The 25,727-nt window shown below is 44.1% G+C and overlaps 1 protein-coding gene and 1 long non-coding RNA gene across 35 annotated transcripts in view; one reads left to right on the top strand and one right to left on the bottom strand.

Moving 5' to 3' along the window:
- The window catches only part of LOC144308513 (uncharacterized), a 137,492-nt gene extending 128,178 nt beyond the window's left edge, over positions 1–9,314 (top strand). For all 3 annotated transcript variants that reach the window (XR_013374978.1, XR_013374989.1, XR_013374996.1), the window contains 2 exons: positions 6,876–7,008; positions 7,300–9,314. This is a non-coding gene — a long non-coding RNA (uncharacterized LOC144308513). The remainder of the gene's footprint in view (positions 1–6,875; positions 7,009–7,299) is intronic.
- ZFHX3 (zinc finger homeobox 3) overlaps positions 1–25,727 on the bottom strand; it is a 527,663-nt gene that overhangs the window by 9,411 nt on the left and 492,525 nt on the right. For all 32 annotated transcript variants that reach the window (XR_013374931.1, XM_077888804.1, XM_077888884.1 and 29 more), the window contains 4 exons: positions 19,456–19,589; positions 19,102–19,302; positions 7,320–7,422; positions 620–6,097 (listed from right to left, as the gene is read on the bottom strand). Coding sequence is in view for 31 of the 32 variants with exons in the window: in XM_077888804.1 (XP_077744930.1) it covers positions 620–6,097; positions 7,320–7,422; positions 19,102–19,302; positions 19,456–19,589 (5,916 nt within the window). In the remaining variant the exon portion in view is untranslated. The remainder of the gene's footprint in view (positions 1–619; positions 6,098–7,319; positions 7,423–19,101; positions 19,303–19,455; positions 19,590–25,727) is intronic.

The following is a 25,727-nucleotide window of genomic DNA, read 5'->3' as shown; positions in this document are numbered from 1 at the left end:
CACTGTTGTTCTGGCTAGGGAAGAAGGCCAGGAGTCAGGATCCATCTATGAGAGCTTCTTTGTGACAGCAGTTCTGGCAGCACAGCTCTCTAAAAACAGGGGCAGGGACCACAGGTAAGGACAAGGACTTGATTTAAGTTCTCTTAAACCAGTTTCCATAGAGCACAATCCAGAATTAGCTAGGATATTCAAATGCCTTCTATTTTCAACAAATATCTAGAGGGGATTGGCAGTTTCACAAAGACTGACTGAAAGGGTCTCTGCTAGAAACCGCGTTCTTGAAAACACCCCAGGATTTAGGACGCCAGGACCCTCAAGTTCTTCCCTGTAGCATACACCCTGGTTGTTACTGAACATCGGGCAAGAGAATAATTTCAGAGCAGACTGTTCCAACCAGAGGATCCCATCCCTGAGACTGGGAAGTCCTAGAACCATATACACCACAGCACTAGGGAGACTCGATGAAAGGGACCAGAAGTTCTGTTGCTGTTAGAAAACCTGAAAGGGAAGCTTCTTCCTATCTGTCCAACATTCAAAGGGTTTGGGTGGTAGCCAGAGAACAGAATGCTAATGGGGCAGCAATTTAAATGCTTTAAGAATCACCTGGAGCAAAACCCACCTGTGTTGGATGGAGTAAAGCCTGGCAAGGAGGGGCTGTTGAGGCCGGGGAGCAACACAGGTGGAATGCCCTGGAGCGCCGGGTATGCTGTAGGAAGGTTAAGAGCCTGAAGAGGGGCATTGTCAAACATCCCTTGCTGCTGAGCTGCCAGTCCAAGGACCTCATTGGCCTTTTTAATCCGGTCCAACTCTTGTTGAGCCATTAACTGACGTACAGTGGCTGGGTCAAAGTATTCTTTCTCCTTGTCCAACTGGCTTCCAATGGTGTCTTTAACTTTGGAGATATGCTGTTGGGAAAAGATATGGTCACGTACAGACAGCCGAGCGCTGTACTTGATGCCACACAAAGTGCACTCTGTTTTCGGTCCCTCGTAACTTGTTTGGTTTATACCAAAATGCTTGGCCATGCTTAACTTGGACTTCTTCTCTTTTGCCCGGGCATTCTGGAACCAGACCTGAACAACTCTCTTTGGCAGTCCAATATCATTGCCCAGGACCTCACACTCTAGCATGGTGGGTGTCCTGTAGTCATTAAAGCATGACTTTAGGACTTTCAGCTGCAGATTGGTCATTTGAGTGCGAAAACGTTTCTGCCCTGGCCGATCCCCACTGTCTCCAGATTTGCCTGCTGACCCACTTGCACCAGGACTCGGGGAGCAGGGGTCTGCAAGGCTTGAGGTTTCACTGTAGTCCACTGTACCTTCATTGTCATATTCCTTGCTGTAAAAGCTTGGGGCTGGGCTGACCAGACCAGATGACAACCGATCTTCATACTCAGACATTGCCATCATAGCCGCTTTGGTCAGCCCTTCATTGGGTGCAGAAGAGGATTTGGTTTCAGTTGCTATTCCCGTCGCACTGTCATTATCTGCATTGCCCTCATCTCCAGTAGTGGTATCAGTGATTGCTGTGTTGACAGAGGAACAGTCGTCATTGTCCAGCTTGGTTTGGTCAAAGTTAAGATTAACTGAGGACATGGAGGGGCTTTCAAAGTCTTCAATCCCTTCCACCTTGATGGAAGAAGGACTAAGAAGAGTTCTGGGAGACAACTCCATGGTTTTACTCACAGGTGAGAGGGGAACACCTTGGGCATCATTACTGCTTGGGGGCAGGTGGGAAAAGCTGGCTCCATCAAAAATATCTCCTTTCATCTGGAGTCCCCCATCACAGTCTAAAAGCATTGCAGACAGAGTTAGGTTGTAGCCAGCTCTCTTGGCTTCGTGCCAATGACGGGACCGGATATGAGCCTCGAGGGCAGTCTTGGCTTTGAAGAGTGCTCTGCAAAATGGGCATCTTCTATGGGCCTGGGCTGGGCCCACAGCCCGGAACTGTCCTTTCCGTTCCCGGGCTCGGGTATTTTGAAACCAGACTTGTACCACACGTTTCTTCAAGCCCACCTCGTGCGCAATGTGATCCAACATCTTTCGAGTTGGATTGGAGTCTAACAGATACTTTTGGTACAGAATTTCTAGCTGTTCTGGCGTAATAGTTGTCCTCAAACGTTTGTCTCTCTGGGGTTCTTCTCCTCCTGTTCCACTGTCATTTTCTCCAGGGCTCGCACTGGCCTTTTCCTCCAGCTTCCTCTTCAGAGTGTTCATCGTGGAGGTTGGAGTTGAAGGAGAAGTGGCCGAGCTGGCTGGAATCTGAGGTATGGCCCCAGAGAGCAGCTGGCTCGCCAGGAGTGGATTACTAGGGTCAAACAGCATGAAAGGCATATCCAGTGACCTGTCCAAAAACTGGGGGTGGATGAACTGGTTCTGTGCACTCAGGAAATGAAGCTGCTGATGCTCCTGCCAGTGCTCAAACGATGGAAAGGCCAACTTACATTGGTCGCACTGGTAGGGGATTAGCTGAGGAGGTAGGTTTGCCAACTGTTGAGGAGTCGACGTGTGGAGGGGCTTGAGGGGCAGGTGGGAGAGCTGAGAAGGACTGGGGCTCGATTGGGGTAAGGGGCACTGAGGTGGGGGTGCTTGTGGAGGAGGCTGTGGTAACGAAGTGGGGGAAGTGAGCTGTGGGAGCTTTTGCTGGGCTGCGCTGGTCTTCTGCTCGGGTTGGTCTTGCTGCTGCAGCTCTGCCTTTGGTTGTCCTTGCTTTTCTTGGGTTTGGTTTGGCTGTGCACTGGGAGGTTCAGACTGCTTTGGTTTCTCATCACTCGCCTCTGTTTTTGAACTAAAAGTGGCCAGTTCATCAGCCTCCGCCGTGAGCTGTAAGAAAGCAGAAGAAGCTGTGTTGGCTGATGGTGCTGGGGCACTGTAAGCCTGTGAGGGCATTGGGGTGCTGCAGGAGGAGCTGGTAGGTGTCAGGATTTCCATGGCATCCATGGAATCCTCATTTTGGCTGTCATCCTGCCCCTCCTCATCCTCATCCTTGTAACACAGCTTCTTCTGATGCTTGATGAGATCAAAGATGCGCTGAAACACCAGGCTACATTTTTTGCACTGGTAGTTCAAGTTGCTTGTTCGAATATACCTATCATTTGTAAGCTCACGCCGCTCTCCATCTTTGCCCTCCCCCTGATTCTCATAATTTTTCCTGGCCTTCTGTCGGGCATTTTGAAACCATACCACTATGACTCGGGTTGGAAGGTTCAGTAAATTAGACAGTTGCTCAAATTCGTCATCCTTTGGGTAAGCATTGGCATCAAAGAAGTCCTGCAGGACCCTCAGCTGGTAGTCAGTAAACCTTGTTCTTGAAGACCTCTTGCTTCCCCAGTACTCCTGCTTCTGAGGTTCTGGCGAAGGGGGCCGAGAGTCGATCTTGAGCTCCTCCAGGCTGGTGATAGGAGGATTGCTAAAGTTGTAAGGGGAATCCTTGTTACGCTGCCGCTCTTTGAAGAGGGTGTTTCTGAACCAGTGCTTGATCACTTTCTGGGGCAACCCAGACTTGTCTGCCATTTCTTTGATCTGCTCTTCACTGGGGGAGTTGTTAATGTCAAAATACTGCCGCAGGACCCGGAGCTGGTCATCCGTGATCCTAGTGCGAGGCCTCTTGTTTTGCTGTTGGAGGAGGCTTGGATTGAGCTGATGCTGGTACAGCTGGGCTAGATCTGCAGGCAGAGGCTCCACAGGTCCAAGTTGAGGGGGCAGCTGAGCCGGCAAGGTCTGCAGTGGCATCGTCTGCATCATCAGCGGTGAGAAGATGGGCAGCTCCATGGGCATTGAGAGTTGGGTGAGTGGCACGGATGGCTGGGTCGGTGCAATCGTGGGTGAAGTGATGGGTGGGGCTGATGCAGGGATGGCTGGCGTGGAAGCTTGCTGAGGTGGTGCTGCAGGAAGAGGGGGTGGAGGAGGTGGTGGGGGAGGTGGTGGCGGTGGCTCTGGAGTCTGGGGCCTTAGGGGGTACAGTTTATCGTAGTGCTCTCGGTACTGTTTAGCAAATCTCTCCAGCTGTTTAAAGGGAAAGTAGTTTTGATGAACGTGCTCTTGATGACTCTTTAAAATCAAGATGTTAGAAAACAGCTTGCCACAGGAGTCACACTCAAGCTTTTCCAGATTCTCTCCCTGCTCAGTCTTCCCATTCTTCTTCTGCACCTTCTGCTTGTTCTCGTTGTACTGAATGACCAGCTCAAAGCCAAAGTTCTCCAGCAGGGCCTTGGTGGCATTCCCTCTCGCATCTGAGGCGATGCGTGGAGGGAGCATGGAAGGCTCAGAACTACCTGCTGGTGCCAAATCTTTCTTCTCTTTCGCCTTCAAGGCATCTGGCAGCGATTCCTTGGGTCCTAGGTTGCCCTCTCCCACCTCGGCACTGTCCTTCTCTCTCTGGCTTTCTTTTTCTTTTTCTTTGATGATCAATTTGTTTTTCTTTTCGGAGTGCTGGCTTGGCTGGAGAAGGGCAGAATGACTCTGGGCCAGAGAGAGCTGGCTTTGCTGCTGCTGCTGCAGAATCTGCTGGTGGCTCTGTGGTGGGATCTGGACCTGAGCCTTCAGGTCATCCAACAGGCCCGGGCCTGTCCCCGTCAGTGTCAGTGCCCCGCTGGTCACTGGCAAGCTCACCTCAGGGTTGAGCTGGAACTCTGCGCTGGGGATGTAGAAAGGGAAGAGGAGATGCTGCTGCTGCTGCAGTTGCAGCAGGGTCTCTGTGGTCATGGGGAAGTGAGGAAGCAGGGTGGGGTTAAACAACTGAGACTGGATCAGGGCAGCTTGCTGCTGCAGCTCCTGCTGCAGATGAGCCTGAACCTGAGCCTGGGCCTGGGCTAGTGTCTGTGCTTGCTGTTGCTGCTGTTGCTGCTGTTGCTGCTGCTGTTGCTGCTGCTGTTGCTGCTGCTGCTGCTGCTGCTGCTGTCTGGATGCAATCATATCTGCTAGCTTCTTCCGATTGGCCTCCTTGGGCTCTGAAGGGGAAGTGATGTTGGCACCAATGGGATTCCCCAGGGGCGGCATCCCTACACTTTCAGTGGGCACTTGGCTCAGTAAATTGGAGCTTGGAGTGATGCCAGCACTGCTCGGGTTGGTGGTGGTGAAGGTGGTACTGCCACTAGTGCTCACAGGACTTGGGGTGGAGGAGCTCAGGGAGACACTGCTGCTATTCCCCGTCCCATTGCTACTGCCGCTTGCAGCCTCCAGCTTGGCTGCTCGGGCCTTAGTTTGATGCAGCACGGACCGCATATGGATCTCCAAAGTGGAACTCTGGCTATAGGCCACGTTACAAGTGTTACACTTAAAAGGTTTGTTGTCTGGGCTGCTGGTGGGTTCTGGCTGGCCAGTTGCCGATTCTTGAAGGGCTCTCTTCAACTTATGCAGGTGGGAGACAGAATTATAGTGCACTAAGAGGATATTCTTTTGAGTGAAAGATTCCTTGCAGACAGTACACTTGTAAGGGCGAGAAGGGTCTAGAAATTTCTCCATGGTGAAATTGGGACCTTTTCTGAAAGGTAGAGCTCTCTTTGGCTCTGAGCCTGAGTCTTCTTGTACCGACCCAGAGTCACTGCCTGTTGGGCTCTGTTTGTCTTCTAAGTCACTCTCTTCCTCCTTGTCTTCCTCAACAATTATGGTGTGGTCCTCAGCCAGGGTAGGGTCTCCCATTGCCAGGAGGTCCCCATTGGCCAGAAGGCCACCATAAAGCTGCTGGATGTCAGCCTCACTCAACTCCAGGTGGCTTGTCTCAAGGTGTTTTTTCAGAGCCTGAAAAGTTCGGAAACTACGCTGACAAAGACAGCACATGGTGGCAGCTCTGATCACATGGTACTGAGAATGGAGCTGCAGCTTTTCAATGGTCTTGAAAGCCAGGCTGCATTGATTACAGCGATACTTGTACACATGGCGATCGGACACAGGCAGCTGAGGCCTCTTGGCATGAACCTCATTGAAGTGCGTTTGAAGAGTGGCAGAAGTTTTGAAAATCTGGTTGCACCCCTTCTTCCAGCATAAGAAGCCTGAATCTTCTCTCACAGAGCCTGGGTCAGCAGGAGAGGGTTTCAAATCTCCGCTGTGCTCTGTGCTTACAGAGGGCAAGATGTTCTTTCCCAGATCCTCTGAGGTTTCTATAAAAACAAACAAAAACAAAAACAAAAACCAAGCCCAATGATAAAGAAGGCTTTGTTTCAGGATGTCACCCAGAACTATCTACCTAGCAAGTCCTCATGAATACAAAATCTTATAGTAAGGGAAATACCCAATTGGAACACAGACTCTCCATAAAGCCCCCTAGAAAGAGTGCATATTATAAGCAAATGCACATGAACAGAGGGGACTAAAGGAAATACAAAAGTTTCCTTCATAATAGGTCTGTATCATATGGTCTTTACACACCATTCAGTTGCTTAATTCAGAATCTTAAATTTCTCAAGAACTGTGATCTTAGACTGGATTCTCCTTTAACATGGACTTGAACTATAAAATATGTGATTTAATGCTATCCTAAATGGTGGGGAATTTAAGATAACTGCTGTCTATTGTAATATAAGAAATTCTTGAATATGTTTTTTAGCTTATTTTGTTATAATATTACTTTTGACTATTAAACAAACATTCAGTGGCCATTAAAATACATCAAAATTATTTTCTACAGTGGTATCATCATTCTGACCCTTTTAAAGTCAGCTGTATCTACCTTCTAATATGGACAAATTATGGGGGAAGGTGTGGGGCAGTAGTGGGGCTCAAGCCTTCCCTGTTTAAATCTCAGCTGCTGACAAAAGGTGAAAGATGTAGGAGAGCCTCTAAAGTGGAGGCCTAACGACCCATCTAGCTAGGAACCACCATGGGGCACCAGCATCCATGTCTAAAACAATGTTCTTTCCAAATGTACTTCTATGCTAGAGCTCAAGGCAATCCCAGAAGACTCAAAGAAGAACTTTGTGCAGAGGAAGCTCCTGGAGAGAGACAGCTAAATCAGTGCCCTGAAATGCCTCCAATGCTCTAGAAGGTCTTAATAATTAAGTCCTCAGAGATGGTGAGTCATGGCTCTATTAACTGAGTCTCTGGTTATTCACTCCCTAAATGTATAGTCTGGGGGGGAACAGGTGTCCACCAAAATCCCACTGGCTCTCACCTTATTTTCTTTCCACTTTCAACTATATAAATAGGGTACAAATACATGCCAAGAACCAAAGTATAAAGTAGGTGACACCAGTGCCCTCATCTCTTAATCAGTTACATTCACCTTAGGAGGACTGTAAGGATTCTTGGCACTCTTGCTCAGTGAATATTTTGGCCCAATATTTCATTTTGTTTCCATTTCTAGGCGTCAAGAATGACACTAACCAGGCTGCTTTCCTGCCTCTTCCAAACTGGAGTTCCCGTCTCGATCTGGAATAGCTGCTGGGAGAAACATGCTGCTGGGCATCACCATCTCAGGGGTGGTCACCTGAGGAGTAAGAGGCAGAGAAATGAGGAGAGTCAAATGGAGAGGAAAGAGACACAAAATAGGGAAATGTGTAAAAATTATTTAATAAGCAAAATTAGCCTTCACCAGTGTAAAGCTGGAAGTGTCACTTTTCATAGCTCACTGAAGATTCATGTTTATTAGACAAAGCTCACATCAGTCAAAAGTGTTTCTACGGTTACATTCTGGACATAATTAGCAGTGCACACTTGAAGAATAATCTTATTATTAATATTTTTCCTTTATGCAGAATTTTGACTTTGATCACTGACAATGTTTTGTCATGGGCTGTGAAACTTCTTGTGCAACCAATTAGGTAGATAAGTTGAAAGGCCCACCTTAAGCTGCTGAAAACATAATAAGGGCCCTAATTAAATCATACCTAGTAAAGTACACTGTAATCTTGAAGCAGGGAGCATTGTAGTACTGTTTTCAAAATGTATTCAGGCAAGAAGAGGAGGGGAATAAGAGCGAAGGAAAGGGTAAGAAGAAAAGAAGAGAACAAAGAGAAGGCTAAGGACACGCAGACACATTGGCAGATTATCCAGGAAACAACATTTTGTAACCCTTTAGAAGCTAGATCGAGTGCAAATGAACATTTCTTACAGCTCACTTCAACCAGAATTTCTTCTAGAATCTTTGCTTGAGGTGCTCAGCATCAGAGGGAGCATCTGGCCAGTGTCCCAGCCACAAAGGGTACCCTGCACAGCATTTAACATTAGGGCAGCCCCACCTTCACCATGGCTATTGTTTGTTTGCTAATACGGCAATTCCAGAATCAGCCCGGATCAGGTTAGATCCTTGGATATTTTTCTCTAGGCTTCTCTGACATGTGGCCAGAAGTTTGTCTGAAGAAGTTATCGTTTGTTCCACATTTACATGATAAGCAGCCCTCAAATTCAACATAAGAATTAAAGATTCTTCATTTTAAAAGAAGTAATATTCCTTTGCCTGCTATAGGGTGGAGGGCTAGTAGGTGATGATCTTGCTAAATGAATAAGAAATGGTCTCCTGTTGGATGACAGTCTGAGAAATGAACTGAACAGAAACTTCACTCACACCACTAACCTTTCTACATGGTGTCCAGCCCTACCTGAAGGAATAATTTTCCCATCAAACTCAGGTATCTTGATAATATCTTCACTTGCTGTTGCGAAGATTGGAACATCTAGATTACTGCTCAAAATTAAATAAATTAGTATTAATTTTTAATGGTTTGAAGATCCTGGACTTGCTCAAAATAGCTTGCTGACATGTTCCCTAGAAGCATCGGTGAAAGGCTCCAGTGCTAGGGGAAACCCAGACAGCTGTCCCCATGAACACCAAAAAGGTAACTCCTCAGTACATTTAGGGGTTCAGCAACCCAGATGCTTGTAGGTACAAACATTAAGCAACAGGCACTATGGAGAAAGGTTCTGAGAAAGCTCGTGTTTCTGAAGAGCAGGTGCATGGCAGGTGAATGTGTGTGACAGAGAATTCCTGCTCACAGACATCTGCACCCTCACACAAAGCTCGTCAGCAGCTGGTTAAGGCTAGCTGTTGATGAATCGTTAGGAATGGAGCAGAGATTGCCAAACTCATTCCATCTATTTTCTTTTTAATAGAAAGCATTTCTGACCAGTATGGTTGGGGAGTCCAGCGGGAATCCAAGAAGTGAAAGGTCACCGATTAATTTATAGTCCTCAGCCAAGGGGGAGCACGAGGTTGGGGGCAGGAGGGGGAGAAAGGGAAAGGAAAAAAGACTTCCCCCCCACCTCCTTTCTCGGTTGTAGCTGCAGGATCAGTCCTTTCCAGGGATCTTTAGGAATTATGAAAAATGAATCATGAGAAATAAAAAAAAAAAAAGCCCTACAGAGTAAAAAAGAATAAAATTATCTAACACCTCAGCTGCACATCATTATAGAAAACTGTGGGCTTTTTATACGCATTACAGTAAGGCAGACATCCCCTCTAACAGACTCAGTACGACGGATCAGTAATTGTTTTCATACACTTTAATTAGAAAAACTCAGATGGCTATGAATAATAATGGAAAAGAGAGACTTTTGCACTTGAAAGGTTGAAGTCAATCAAGTGTGAATGACGGCAAAAAAGAAAAAAAAAAGACACCAATTCATCAGCCCTCTGTTGTCTCGCCGCGACTTTAATCATAATTCCTGATTGGGATTCAAGAAGGCAGTAAGCAGAGGTTCTTTGTCTGCCTTCACCTTCCATCAATTAACTCTTCCCGAAATATAATCATCAACCTCACATGCTCCTCTGCATCTTAATCTGGGCCTCCAAACCTGTAAGTCTTGCCCCATATGTGTTTAAGTAATTACTTTTATCTACCTGCATCTTCTCATCTGCAGTGTACCCAAATTCCCTCTGGGGGCTAAAAGGGATATAAAATTTTGATGGGCAAGAAATTCCCAGGGGGCAAAAAGGAATGTCCCTAAAGGGAATCCTGAGGATCTAGAAATTCTGGTGGCACATGTGTCTCAACAGAGATTGAGAATGGAAGCCTCTTTCTTGCACAGGCTACTGGAGGGCCCCATGGTGATCCTCAGACACTAAAGTTCCCATGCCTTTGTCTAGGCCTGCCTCTCCCATGAGTTTCCAAAGCTTTTCACTCAAACTTTGCAGGTTTTGTAAAGAGCCATAGAGTTCTGCCAACAGCTCATGGAGGAGTTCTGCTCCCCAAGGAAAAGGAGAGTTGCCAAACATGGAGTTCCTTCAACACTTGCCTTGGCATCCCCCTTGTTTTCCAGTCCTATCTGGTTACCAAATGGTGTGGAAGGTTCAGACTCTTCTAGCCACAGCATCTGATGGACAGCTGAAGGTCATGGGAAAGGCAGTCACTCAAGTGTACTAAGCACAGTTCTATGAAGACCTTCCCTTTCGCTAGGTGCACTGGAGCATGTAGGTGTACAAGAGGACACAACCTGACTGCAGCATAACCACAGCCATCCCAGATGTGGCCAAAGCTCAGAAGCCCTCCAATAACTGGATGGCATCACCTTCCTCTCCAAAGAAAACACATGCATGGAAACACTCTTTCCTCCCTCTGTCTTCTCTCTCCCCACTTCTACTCCATCCCAGGCTCAGAAGCCAAACAAAAAGTTACAGGTTTGGCCAGATGACAATATATAATGGATACACACAACTATACTTTCTACATTTCACTATACCATCCATGTAGATGGATTCTTAATCTGTACACTTGTAAACATAAAATATGTTAAATTATGTCCCCAATACTCAATGTATAGAGGGGACCTGGGACTGTTTAAAACAGACTTTTGGGGCACCCACAGGGCACAGTTGGTTGGGTGATCAACTTTTGGTTTTGGCTCAGGTCATGATCTTGGGGTGTTGGGATCAAGTCTTCCGTGGTGAGGCTTGTGCTCAGCAAGGAGTCTGCTTGGGATTCTCTCTCCCTCTGTCCCTACCCCCCATGTGCATGCACTGCATGCGTGCACACGCGCGCACGCACACACAAACACACACACAATCTCTCTCTCTCAAATCTTTAAAAACGTTTAACCAAAAGTAAAACAAACCTTGCTCTAGTAAGAAAATTCAATTGATTAGAGCCATTATTTCCTCAGAATTTGGGTCTTCCAAGACTGGCCTTAGCCAGGCAAATGGCAATTCCATGGTAATCTTCTGGATGCCACATATGTTCTCAGAGTATGCAGAGTCGATGGGAATATAGGAAAAAAAAACAATCATCTGAGCTGGGGTGCTGAGAGTTGGGAAACAGTAGCTCTGGTATCTTTCGAACTTACAGGTCTCATGTATGTAAGAGAAATGTGGAGTTCTGATGCTAGAAATCTTCAAGTATAAACAGTTCTCATAAATAGCAATAGAAATAAAAGCATTCCACACTGATACTAAAAGTCTTCAAGCTTAAGCAATTTCAAAACAACTTAGTGTTGAGAAGGAGGGGCCTCAAGTGATTCTGCTCACCCATCCATTTGACCATCATTCACTATATATTGTACAGGGTCCCTATACTACATGCTTGTAAGATACAGTCAGACACTGTCCTTATGCCCAAAAAACTCACAAGCCAGAATAATTAACCTTCCAGAGATCATAACCTCAGAAAATCTGATGAAGGCTGCAGACACCTGAAGAAATACTTTCACACAGAGACTACTGTAGATAATTTCAGGAAATCACAGGCTCCCTAAGGGAAAATCCATGGACTCAAGTTAACGATCTTTAGTCACCCAGAGGTGACCTAAGTTCATAAATACCTAGGTTCCTACCGCTGTTTGGTTCATCATTGTTTTGGATTACGATTTGATGCCTTTCAGGTTTCTATCTGGTCAGTGGACCCTAAAGCCCCAAAGACACTCCTTCTAAAACCAAGAGGCTTGGATATGGGTCTGGTCCCATTATGACATTTGGGAGGGGCCACTAGTGTTTATCTTTCTTGGTAAAAGCAGCTGGAGTTATAAGAAGCCCTCATCTCTTCCTGTCCTGGATGTGGAGTGGTCAAATACAGCACCCCGAGAAGTCAAGAGGTACATATACTATGCTAAGTTCTCATGGGTCTGTCCCTGCAAATTGACTTCTCAAGGCCACCTTGTCTCAGGTTAGATCGATACAAGCAATGTGTTCCACATGCTAGAGAGCAAAGGTATTTTCTTAGAAAATATGTTGAATCTAGTTTCTTTGAGACCCTCATCCCTACAACCTTACTTGACATTGCTCACCTAACTAGGGTATCCTTCTAAAAGGCTCACTATTCCAAGTGAAAAAATTCATTTGCCAAAACCTAGACTCCCAAGAAAGCCTCACATCCTTGACTTTTCAGTGAAAATCAACAGAATGAAGAACCTCAGGTGGAAGGGAAAAGAGAAAGCCTCAGACAGGCTGTCCTGATACAGACCTGGCCAGTCTCTACATCCTTGTAAGGAAATGGTTAGGTTAAAAAAAATGAAGCTAAAACCCAACTGCTTCCAGAGCTAAACATTCTAGCTAGTGGTGTATCTAAAGGCTACAGTGGAAGGTGGGTTGTGCACTTCTGCACCTAGCCAGCCGCTGGGCCTGCTAGCTGCTCTCTGTTTTTCTGCAGCCAGCAAACCAGAGCACCTCTTGGCAGCAGGGTTTCAAAGTTGTTTTCCCTTTTTACTATTTTCCAAATGTGCCAGGCTGGGCACTGGACCACAGAGGTTAGAAGGCCTAGTTTTTCTGCTTGTTTCCTTTCTAAATGTCTTCTATGTGATTGTCTATCCTTTTTCTTTAACCTAAAACTCATGGGAAAAAACCCTACAGAGCCAGAAACCAACACAGTCCTAACCAGAGTTTTAAAACTATGAATGAGAAAGACAAAAATAATATTAATAATAATGAGGTGAGCATGAGAATAGGAAACACAGGAGCAGTTGACACACACATACAAACAGGGCAACAGAAAAGAGAGTTGAGAAGGAGAATGGATTGGAGAGAAAAGCTTCATTAGACTCAGAGAGGCAAGCAGTGGCAGTATACCAAGGTCACTTCTAATTTAGACCATCTAATTGGCAAACAGGCTCCAAATGGCTATCATCTCACAGGGCTTGGAATTAATGAAGCCCGATTATTTTCATTACCTTCCTCTGAGATAGAGACAAAGTGAGAGCGGTACCCACGCAGGTGCAAAAGCCCCAGGGCTAGTGGCTACCCGCTGCCCCAGTGAGGGGGGGGCCAGCCAGCCAGCCTGTCCCAGGAACTCAGAGATGCACAGGCGTAAGAGCACAGGGAGGCACAGAAAATGACTGAAAAAAATCACAGGAGATAAACTATTGCTCCTGAGTGGGGGGGGGGGGGGGGGGGGGGCGGGGAGAGAGAAAACTGCAGGCAGTGCAGGGTACAGGGCCAGGAGCAGAGAAGGAAAATGTGTGTGTGTCAGAAAATACAGGATAATTAAGAACTACCAAAGGGAGAAAAGATAAAGGGCCAGAAAAACGGTGTTCCTGGGCTGCTTAGGAACCCATCCCATCTCCAGTATGAGATCATATTTTGTTAAGTGACTGAGGAACAAAAATAATTCCCCTATATTAATACTCCAGGAGCCCAGTGGTATGTCCTGTCACTTAGAAGGATAGTGATCAATTAGAATAATTTAAGAGTATTGAAATGCATGATAGGTGGTCTTTTTCCATTCTTATGTAGGGGCCAGAACCATGTCCCCTCCCCAAAAGAGTAGGAAAATGAGGGCACAGAAAAGCGGCTCCTAGTCCCCACTGGCAATTTGAAATCTCTTAACTTCTCTGTAAGTAGGTGAGAGTTCTGTGGAGCTGACACTGGTGCAGCCTGCTCGGTTAGGTCAGGAGGGGCACTTGTCTCATCGCCCTTAGGCTTTATAGATTTCCTTCTTTCATATGACGTATATAAAGACACTCTTTGGAGGTCTGTTTCCATAGGCCAAGCGGAATGAAGTGCTGCGGGTGCAGTTTCCACAGTGGAGGGACCAGAGCTGCAATTGTTCCCAGTGGAGAATATTTTTCAAGCCCCTTCATTGGTAAAGAGAAGGGGGCCCATGGAAGACACAGATATGAGATGCAGAGCATAAGCAAGCAGCTGTTACCATAGCAACAGACATATTAGACACTGCAGGTTCCTGAAAGCTGTCTGATAAGGTATTATTAAATGAAGCCTCCTCAAAACACTCTCCATTTACAACTGAACGGAAAGACATTGTGTAGAAAGTAATCTATTTCCATTTATCAGGGTGAAATTTACTTTTAGAAGGACTGAAACCCAATTCAAGCCAAATCCTGTGACCTTGGACCCAGACAGCAGAAAATGTTTATCAGAATTTATAGCTTTAGATACCCTGGACATACCCGATGTCTACCAAGAATTGTCTATTTGGGTTTTTCTGGCTTTTCCTGTTCTGCAGGTGACCACAGCTAACAGTCAAACCAGTTGGCAAGGAAGGAGAATTCACTCCTCTCACTGCCATTCATCCTAGCCACTCAGGGACAAAGCAGACATAACTTTCTCCTCTTGCAGGATGAATGACCATACACTGGCTATTCCTTAATGATGATGTGTTTTTAAAAATGGAGCTCTGATTTGAGGGGCATTTCTCATCATGCCGTTTTCAGAGTTTCCCACTCCAGTTGACCAGGAACAAGCAGATGTATAGTCAGAAAGCCCAACGAATACTTTCCCATGGCCAATTTTCTAATAAAATTACAGTAAAATACCCTCCAGGGGCATGATTTTAACCACAAGTTTATTATAATCACTTAGTTGTAAAACAATTGAAAATTCCATTTTAACACCAAACTTTCCAAAGAAAGAACAGTGACATCTGTTTTGATTCATTAGGGCAAACTGCAATCTTCAAACAGGATTCTGGGTTCACCCTAAGTTACAGCCACAAATTCCCCTCTAACCCTGGTTGCTCATCTTTTCCTGCTGAACTAAAGGATCAAGGTGGAAATGCTTTTTCACTTCACTGCAAACTATCCACATAGCTTGAAAAGCCAATTCAATACTGACAGCCATGCAGTAACTCCATCTTCTCACATAGAGAATAGCAAATCACCCTTATATGTACCCTTAAGAGTGAAACTATTATATGATTACATTTCTCATAACTTTCAACTTGCTTCTGAATCCATCAACTTTCTCTTGTTGCTAGCAGAGTGACTTCCTATGATCAGTGCATTTCCCATAATTTGCACACTTTTCAGAAATGTATACATTTCTAATTAAAATAATCCCATTTATAATTGCACCAAAAATAATAAAGTACCTAGGAATAAACTTAATTGAAAAAGTGAAAGACCTGTACTCTGAAAACTATGAAACACTGATGAAAGAAACTTAAGACAACACAAAGAAATGAGAAGACATCCCATGCCAGGGGACTGGAAGAACAAATATTGTTAAAATGTCTATACTACTCAAGGCTATTTATAAATCTAATGTAATCCCTATCAAAATACTAACAGCATTTTCCACAAAACTGGAAAAAACAATCCTAAAATCTGTATGGAACCACAAAAAAACAAAAAACAAACCTGAATTGTCAAAGCAATCTTGAAAAGGAAGTACTAGAGGTATCACAATTCCAGACTTCAAGTTATACTACAAAGATGTAGTAGTCAAAACCGTATGGTACTGGCACACACACAAAAAAAGACACATAGATCGACGGAACAGAACAGAAAACCCAGAAATGGGGGATCCCTGGGTGGCACAGCGGTTTAGCGCCTGCCTTAGGCCCAGGGTGCAATCCTGGAGACCCGGGATTGAATCCCACGTCAGGTTCCCCAGTGCATGGAGCCTGCTTCTCCCTCTGCCTATGTCTCTGCCTCTCTCTCTCTCTCTCTCTCTCTCTCTGTGACTATCATAAATTAAAAAAAAAAAAAAAAAAAGAAAAGAAAACCCAGAAATGGTTATACAGTCAATTAATCTTCAACAAAGCAGGAAAGAATACCCAATGGGAAAAAGACAGTCTCTTCAACAAATGGTGTTGGGAAAACTGGACAGCAATATGCACGAGAATGAAACTGGACCACTTCCTTACATCATACATAAAAATAAATTCAAGACAGATTAAAGACCTGAATGTGAGACCTGAGACCATAAAAATCCTGTAAGAGAGGGGCACCTGTGTGGCTCAGCCGGTTAAATGTTGGACTCTTGAGTCTGGCTCAGGTCATAATGTCAGGGTGGAGCCCCAAGGTCAGTGGGGAGTCTGCTTGAGATTCTCTCTTTCCATCTCTCTGCTCCTCCCACTGCACACTCTCTCTCACTCTAAAATAAATAAATCTTTTTAAAAAAATCCTGTAAGAGAGCACAGGCAGTAATTTCTCTGATACCAGCTGTAGCAACATTTTTCTAGATATGTCTCCTGAGGAAAGGGAAATAAAAAATAAATTATCAGGACTACATCAAAATAAAAGCTTCTAACATAGCAAAGGAACAATCTACAAACCAAAAGATAACCTATTGGATGGGAGAAGATATTTACAAAGGACATATCCAATGAAGGGTTAGTATCCAAAATATATAAAGAACTTAGAGAACTCAACACTCCCCCCTCCCCCGCAAAATAAACCAATTAAAAAATGGGCAGGAGACATGAACAGACATTTCTCCAAAGAAGACCTACAGATGCCCAACAGACACATGAAAAGAGGCATAACATCACTCATCGTTAGGGAAATGCAAATCAGAACCACAGTGAGATACCACCTAACACTTATCAGAATGGCTACAATCAAAATCGTAAGAGAAAGTGTTGGCGAGGATGTGGAGGAAAGGGCACATTTGTGCATTGTTGGTGGGAATGCAAACTGGTGGCCAAAGTGGAAAACAGTATAGAGGTTCCTCAAAAAGTTAAAAATAGAATCTAGCAATCCCACCACTGGGTAGTGAGCACAAAAACACTAATTTGCAAGGCTATATGCACCTCTATGTTTACTGCAGCATTATTTACAATAGCCAGACTATGGAAGCAGACCAAGTGTCCGTCAACAGATGAATGGATAAAGAAGATGTCATATGTATACTCAACAGAATATTATTCAACCACAAAAAAGAATGAAATCTTGCCATTTGCAGCAACATGGATGGATTTAGAGAGTGTAACCCTAAGCAAAATAAATCCAAGAAAGACAAATACTATTTTATTCATATATGGAATTTAAGAAACAAAACAAATAGGAAAAAAGAGAGGGAGACAAACCAAGAAAACCAAGAAAAAGACTTTTAACTATAGAGGCCAAACTAATGGTTACCAGATGGGGGTAAGGGGATGGGGACTAAGAATACACTTATCATGATGTGTTGAGCACTGAGTTAACATGTAGAATTGCTGAATAGCTATATTGTACACCTGAAACTACTATAACCCTGTTAACTATACTGTAATTAAAATTTTAAAACGTAAAAGTCTCCACTTCTATAGAAAACTCTCCTGTTATTTGCTGTGGGAAGATGAGGTACACGAGGTACACAGGGGTTTCAGTAAAAGGTACCAAGTGTAACCTCTTTAGGGAGTACATTTTTCCTCCATATTTATGCTGTCAGGGATTCTTCTAGAACAGGATTTATTAGCCTGGTTCCATATATGAATTTGAAGGTGTTCTTCAGCTCCCTGGCATTGTACACACAATTTTGTATATGCAGAATCCTCAGTGGTGGTCTTAACAGAGTTTGTCCAACTTTACTGTGCAGAGAATAACTCAGTAAGGCTACAGAATCACTTTCACTGGAGTCTCCAAAAAGATTACTATAAATTCAAGTTACTATAGATCACAGATTTAATATAAGCTCACGGATTACTATAAACCCACATCTCCTAGACCAGATTTATATTAAACAGGAGAAATACTCAGCTGAGCAAAAGAAAAATGTCATTAGATACTGAAAATGTTTCCCACATCTCCTGTTCCTTCAGGTCCTGTGGTTCCAGGCCATCGGTGGGAAGTATGACGAGGCCTGAGAAATAACCATTGTTATTTCCAAGGCTGGTGAGAATGCCAATACCTATAGAAACTCATCCAATCAAAGGAAAAGGTTTCCACTCACAATCTTCTCACGATATTCACCAATCTATCTGAAAATATCCACGGAAAGTGAATTTATACTTGAAAAGATTTCTGAAATGAAACTTATGCTAGGTCACCTTCAGGTTTCCCAATGGCTGCTAAAGTTGTCTGGATGCATTATCGATTGTATGTACCTCATGACTAAACATTACTTGGAACATTATTCATTAATCTTGCATAATCAAATGGAATGGGAAATGCCTAGAGGTTATGTATCTGTGACCTGCACATTGTAACATGGAATTCCCTAGAAAGAATACCTCTCTGGGAATCTTCAGACAAAAAGGCAATCAAATTAACTTATTACTCTATTGTTGAAATAAGTTAGAGGTGAGAATAGTAATTCTCTGGTAGTTTTTCCACTAGTGATCAGGAATGGGCTTGCACAGCAGCCCTACCACAGAGAGAAAAGCAGGAATGTATCCACCTGTAGTGTTTTGAAAAGTCTTCACAGTACAATTAGATTTAAATCTTTACGGTAAACTTATAGGTGCAGCAACATCACGTCCAAAATGCAAAGCCCTTATCCATGAATCAACATGTGCTATCCCACTGACCATCCTCCTGTTCTGAGAATCAAAGTATCCACTTGAGAAACTCTCACATTACAGGGTCACACTCAGAGTTGGAAAATACGGGTTCAAATCTCAACTCTGACATTACAAGTGCCATCAAGTTAGCCAACTTTTCTGAGTCTAGATTTTCTCTGTTAATGTAAACAGGTCAAACTCTTAACCAAGGCTGTTGTGAGGATGAAATGAGATTAAGAGCAACCAAGAACACAACCTACTTATGAAAGTTTGGAGAGTCCAAGTAACAGTTTCTTCATGTAAATGGTTAGTTCATCTAGACCTTGCACCAGACCAGGAGGGAGGATAATAAGGGAAAGTGGAGAACACAAACATATTCATGCCGTTGGCCACAGTCACACCATGGTGTGCCACGTTTAAGGAAGATACAGAAGAACAAAGGTCACAAAACTAGGATCATTTTTGACATCTCCAACTCTATACTGGCTTTCTCAACCAACAACACAGGATCTTGTCCACGCTCCTATGTCACCTTTGACCTCTGGGAAAAGAGAAGCCACGGGTCTTGCTGCTGGCTGCCTTACCGTCATAATGAGTTTCTCCACGCAGTCAGGTGCCACGCTGTGGAGGTGGGTGAGGTGCAGCTGGAGGTGGATCTTGTTGTTGAGCATGTCCTGGCACAGGGGGCAGCGCAGCATGGGCTGCACAGAGTGCTGCGTCATGGCATGCACCCGGAGCCTGTTGACGTCGGCGTTGCTGTACTTGCAGTAGGGACACTGGTACATCTGTGGGGACACACCCACCCCTCGGGCTGAATCTTCAGTTCCCATCAGTGCCTGTTGTCTGCCCCAAGCCCACCCACCCAAGAGTCTGTTTCCCGCTGGTGTCTAAAACACTCCCCTCCCCCCTACCGTCAGCAAGGCCCCTTCTGGTCTCACCTGCTCTGGTTTGGTCTCCTCTGATGTTTTAGGTCGCTTTGAAGAGAGAGGAGATTCCGAGCTACCTGTGAAGGAGATGCGTTTGGAGGTTGCAGGAGAATCTGTCAGCTCCTTCTCTGCCTGGCTGGACGACGCTGCAAGAAAAAGCAGAAGATGCGATATAGCAGCCAGGCCAGGCCAGCTCCCAGAGGGTTTGTGTTGGGTGAAAATCAACATTCATTTATAGCACAGGATTTTCTTGAAACACCAAAATTCAAGTAGGATGAGCATCCGGGCTGACTTCTCAAGCATGCTGGAAAAGAAGCAAGTGTTCCTCTTTCCTCACTAAGGAAGAAAGATAAAGAAATGGACTAAAATGCTCTGAGGTGGATTAATCTAAATTCAGTGTACTGACCTCCCCCAAACAACACACATCCTGCTGGCCCATGGAGGGCAGTAGGGTTGGGAGTGGATGGGAGAGTCTCACCAGTTGCTCTGCCGACCACCAGTCAACTTGAGTACCAGACACACTCTGCTTGCACAGAGGTGATCAACTATGTGCTCCCACCTTTACTGTTCCAGTGCTTGGAATCACAGCACAGCACATCACAGGAGACCCAATAAATGTGACTTGAGAAAGGTTCACACAGATATCTGCATACAAATACTTGGGGGGAAAAAATCAAGTTTGGGTTTAGCAACCTGCTTTGGGGAAAAAGTAATTGGAGAATGGAACAGGTAGGACATGAATCCAACTTATAATCTAGCCAATGCTCCAGGCACCAGTGTTTGTCTTCAGAGTGGGTGGTAAGGGGGAAGGTCTCTCTGCTTACCCAAAACAAACCCCATTCTACCAAAAAAAAACAAAACAAAACACTAATTAGTGAGGAGAGTCACATGAGACTTAAGTAATAAACAGTGGGTACAGAAGTATAGGTAGGAGGAGTTCTCTGGAAAAGGATCTGGAAGATTTTGATGAAAAAAACTGCTGGGTTAAGGGTTTAACCAGGATAAATAGGGTTTCTCCAGTGTAAACACAAATCCCAAAATGGTTAGATGTGGTTATTCCAAAACCTGGTCCGTATTTGAAGATTAGTTCATTTATTTTGGATACAACTTCATTTTTCGTAATTTTGCTAAAAATGATTATTAAAATCCTGAAAATGGTAGTGAGAAATATATACCCATTCCCCTCACTGAAAAATAATTTGACCAGCATTGAGGCCACTGGTTTAGAAAGCCTAATTTTTGCCCTTTCATGAAACAGCTGCCTGTCTCACCCAGTCTAGTACCTAGCTTGTGTTTCTACTTTACACTCAACATTGAAATCTGTTCTGACACGGATACCAAGATGCTGTCATTATAGATGTGTGCTTTAATGAACAATTTTAGAAAATCAATTTTATTCATTAAAATCATAAGGCCCAAATAATTTTTTTAAAAAACTGCTAAATGCAGGAAATATTCCAGGAAGTTGATGCTCTTCCCAGAATGCACATCTTGTGACCTTTAAACCCCAGTATCTTGGTAACCTGGTCTACATAAGTTTGTAGGGCATCTATTATTTAAAAAGTACAAGGACAAGCATTTTATACACATACCCCTCCTCCTCCCAACACACACATTCATAACAGTACTTTAATCTGTCTCGAATCGACTTCAAACCCATTTTGCTCTTAATGGGAGTTATTCATTTTCACTTGAAAGGTAATACATGACGGCTGGATATTTAATGTGATGGACTGGCTGCCGATTAACTAGGTGCTGTAACATTCTAGACCAGTTTCCCCACGGCCCACTTCCCATCTCTCGGCTCCTCAAAGAACCCCATGTCGCAGGTTTCCGGCCTCACGGTGTCATGGGCTCCTACCTGAACACTCCCACAACAGGAGTCCTTAACTAATGGTTCAGGGACTTAAATGCCCCCCACTCCCAGAAGGTTCCTTTTTCTCCATTTTTCATTTTTTGCTTATTGGTTATCCTCTCTATATTAATAGTTCAAATGCATTCTACTGATGGGGTGAGTGGAAGCATCAGGAGATACTTTAGATGCTTATTTGTTATAGCCATCCTTTCCCCTTCCCCATTTCCACCTGCAACCTATAGGCATTGAATACGGCTGTGCTTAGAGTTAGGAAAGAGCTGCTATTTGCTCTTCCTTCCACTAGAGGCAAACCAAGATAGAGATGCCATTCCAAACACTCAGTCCCCAATTTTTGTTAGTCTGCCTGACCTAAAACAGCACTCTCTCTTATGGGACCATACCACTATCCTGTAAATGCTCTCAATCAGCTTGCCACTAACCCCCTTTGGAAAGGTGGTCTATTGCACAGTTGCACGGCTGCGTGAGTGGATGAGCAGAGGATAGATCAGCCAACACATCTTACTCCCTGGGAACTGCAAGACAAACACTGGGTAGCCGAGTGTGGTGTCAGCTTGCTCATCTGACCAGAGTCCATCCTCTTCCTTCAATGTGCCATCCACAGTGAACTGTGATGAGGTTACAGAGGTGAGAATTCTGGCTTCAGAAGCCACTATTCCTTCCCCCTGCACGGAGCAGGGAACTTTTATTACCCTTTTTCTTTTTTCTTTTTTTAAAGAGTTTATTTATTTATTCATGAGAGACACAAAGAGAGACAGAGAGAGGCAGAGACACAGGCAGAGGGAGAAGCAGGCTCCATGCAGGGAGCCTGATGTGGTACTCGATCCCAGGACTCCAGGATCACGCCCTGGGCTCAAGGCGGTGCTAAACCGCTGAGCCACCGAGGCTGCCCTGCTCTGGAATTCTAAACCTTCCTTTGTGAGCTCAAGCTAACGTGTCTTATGAAGTGTTTTAAAAAATAAAATCAGCACTTTCTCTCTCATTCCTCTTTCTCTGCAATAACACATCAGCCCTGCTATTATATGAAACACTGAACCCACTGGTGTAAAAACTTCTGGGGCTCATCTCCCTTCTATCCTGGACACCCTGCACTGTTTATTAGATCTCATCTGTTTAGAAGTGGACATCAGCCACCTGCAGCTCACTAGCTCATTCCCTGAAGATAAAGCTGTGCCACTCTTGTAATAGATTCCATTAACACCCAGTTACAATCCCATTGTGTTTCCCTGGGTGATGTGGGGACTGCTCCTAAGAGTTAGGTTAACTAGGCTGACAGCCCCCCTCCTAGCTTAACCCCAGGCATTACAATATTGATCCCTATCAAGACATGGCACCGACGTTTTTTACACAATTTCTGTAGACGTGCAAACAGTTGTGCAAGTTCTCCACAGGCATGCTGGATGAAGGTTGACTACAGGCCACAGTCTGAGGCTTCCTCAAGCTGCTTCTCTCTGAACTACTTCAAAAGGGCCTGAGTCTCAAAATCAATTTCTATTTTAGTTGTCACTAGCATACATTGTAGGCCTAAGTGAATGAGGTTGTATGAATACCAAGAGAGAAAGTACTGTGGTTTTCTGCTTTAAAGACTTCTCTAAACTTTAACTTAAATTCTAGGAGAGATGTCACAGTCTAGGAAACATTATTTAAAGAATCAATTACTGGTCACTTTAAGGCCACTATGACATCACAGTAGTTAATTGAAAATACATACACTTCAGAGACAAGCCTTAGTTTAAACAGTGCCTGGAACTTTTGGGTTATACTGGCAACATAAAGTCAAACAACTTGAAGGGTTACTACCTGTAGTGGTTTTTATAATAATGACAATATGAATTGGAAACAATCTAGGTCTCTTATATCACGGCATGGTCAAGTAAACAATGGTATAGCTTCCTCTACTGGATACTAGAGACATTAAGAATGATAGCTGTGAACCAATGTAGAAAGTTACTGAGAACGCTTATCAGAAGAAAAAATAAGATAAAATGTGCATTACACCATGATATAGCTATGGAAAAAAACAGGTACTTGAAAAGACTAGAAGAAAATGATTGTTGTATTTAGGTAATGGAATCATGGACCATTTTCCCATTTTCTAAGGTTGTCAGGTAGTTACATTATTCTTAATATTATAATTAAATAGTTCAGCATTTAAATTCAACTGTCCATGAAAACGTTGATATTTGGATCCATACTGTGCAAAACATCAGGTGGTATTTTTTTTTTTTTTAACTTTGCTGGTTAAAGCAATTTTCTCATTTTGGCAGCTGTATCATACAAAAATATGTGTTAAAACTCAACGAATCTTCCACAGGCAACATGCTGGGCTCCTGGCACTTGGAGGGGGGATAGAAATGTGGCAAGGAACCACAGAAGTGCATATGCTACAGATTTCATACTCTATAAAGCTAGGCAGATGGAACAGTGATGGTGGGATGGTGGGTCAAACCCCTACCACAACCTGATAGTATGTGAGCTGTACATTCCTTGCCACACAACTTTCTATAAGGAGTGAAAAAGCCTTGCTTGTTAGGGGTTATGGCTGTCCTACCCAACTTGCTGATGAGGCACAGAAAGGACTGGCATGTCCTCCTTATAGGGTACGAAAAATTCGAAGTTGGCTTTCTAGGCCAAAAGCCACCATTTCCTGTTGAACTGTGATGGGTTGGCCACCACAACTGACAAAGACAAATACTAAGAGAGGCAGACCTGATTCATGACTATTTTATTCTCTATACATGAGGCAAAATAATTTTATCCCCAAAGGAAACACAGTTGTCGAGGCATGGCTTCCTTGGGGAGGGGGTGGGGAGGTGGGGGGGAAGGATCATTTATGCATAGAGACATCAACTTCCAGATTACTCATGCTTTTAACATATTTGGAAAGTATTTAGCCTCTAAAAATAATTATTTAAAAAGGTACCCTCTTGTCATACTTAATTAGAGGAAGTTGGGAGAAGAGGAGCACCTACCTGAAATCATGCAGGTTTTGCTTGCAATTTTCAAAAAATAGTCTTAAGTTCTAGGCACACAAAATAATTAAAACAAGCCGAATAAAGTTTCATGTATGAAGTGACTTACTTTAAAAAAGAGGTAAGAATAGTATAAACTTAGGGAGCTTATAGAATGGCCAAGAATGGTTGAAAACACAGCCTCTATAATGTCACCTGATAGAACCAGTCTTCCAATTCCAATCCTCACTAATGAATTAAAATCTGAGTCACTGAAATTTTGGCCAAAGAAGGCTTGAAAGATGTACTCACGATACAACAGACCACCAGTGGACTTAATGACCCATTTGTCATCTGGTGATGTGGTCTGTACAACTCTGAAGCCAGGTAAGGCATGGAGTTGCTGAGTCATGAAAAAGAAAGTTTAAGAAAAATAGGAAATAAAGTAGAAGTTTTTGCTTCCTCCAACTATCAGCCAAGACATCAACTTGTCCTCCCAAAAAACTACAGTACTTGGAAGTAGTTTTTATATTTCACAAACAAAATTAATCTCATCACTCAACACACCAATGAGGCTATTGGCCTGGCAGATCTGTGCCAAAGCTCCCCCTCAGGGAGCTCCTGGGCACGCACTGAGCTGTTCATGTTGCTGGGAGTTTTCTTCTGCATTTCTTCTCCTCATGGTGGGGTGGCATTTGGATCCTCCACCTTGTGGGGGTCCCAAGGTGAGCCCACCGAGGGCCTTGGCTGCTGCCAGACATTTACTCCTTGTGGAGAAGCCAAAGGCAGCCGCCACCTCCACGTCTCAACCGTCAAAACCTTAGCTAAAGTACCACTGACAGCCCCTCCATCTAAACTTCCATCTCCCAAACCAGCAACATAATGGAGGAGCCAATTAAATGATTATTAATTCATGCTACTTTCCGTAAGCCAGAGGTTCTCATCGCCTTGCGTTCGGTAAACCAGCTTGCCACCTGCCCCAGAAATTTACAGCAATCTTTCATCTATCTCCATTGACTAGGAGAAAAAAAATTCACACACCTCCCTATCAGTGTTTGAGTTGGGATAACTACCTCAGCACACTGGACTCAGAAGCTTCACTAGATCTGAAAATGGTCATTTCAGCTCATAATTACAATGAAATGAAAGGTACAGTGTGATCTTTCCATAGGTCTTCTCCTTCAGCTTCTCAGGAGCCTCATACTTCCTCCAGACAACAAAAACGCAATCTTACAACAGGGTAATCTGTGCTTCTGGACTTTGTGATCTTTATACTGTCACTGAAAGTGGAGGCGCTCTTGGCATTTGCTGGCAGTTCCTTCCCCAGAGGACAGGCTAGGATTTCATACTCGCATCTCCTATGGAACTACTGCACTTAATAAGTGGCCAGCGATCTGGCTAAACTCTCTTCCTCCCCTAATACAGGCAACAACAGTTCCTCTAAAGGATTTGCGTTGCTG

This window comes from Canis aureus, chromosome 3 (assembly GCF_053574225.1).
Source record: "Canis aureus isolate CA01 chromosome 3, VMU_Caureus_v.1.0, whole genome shotgun sequence".
Taxonomy (NCBI): Eukaryota; Metazoa; Chordata; class Mammalia; order Carnivora; family Canidae; genus Canis; species Canis aureus.
The sequence above is the reverse complement of the archived record's forward strand: the minus strand, read 5'-3'. Positions and strand labels throughout refer to the sequence as shown.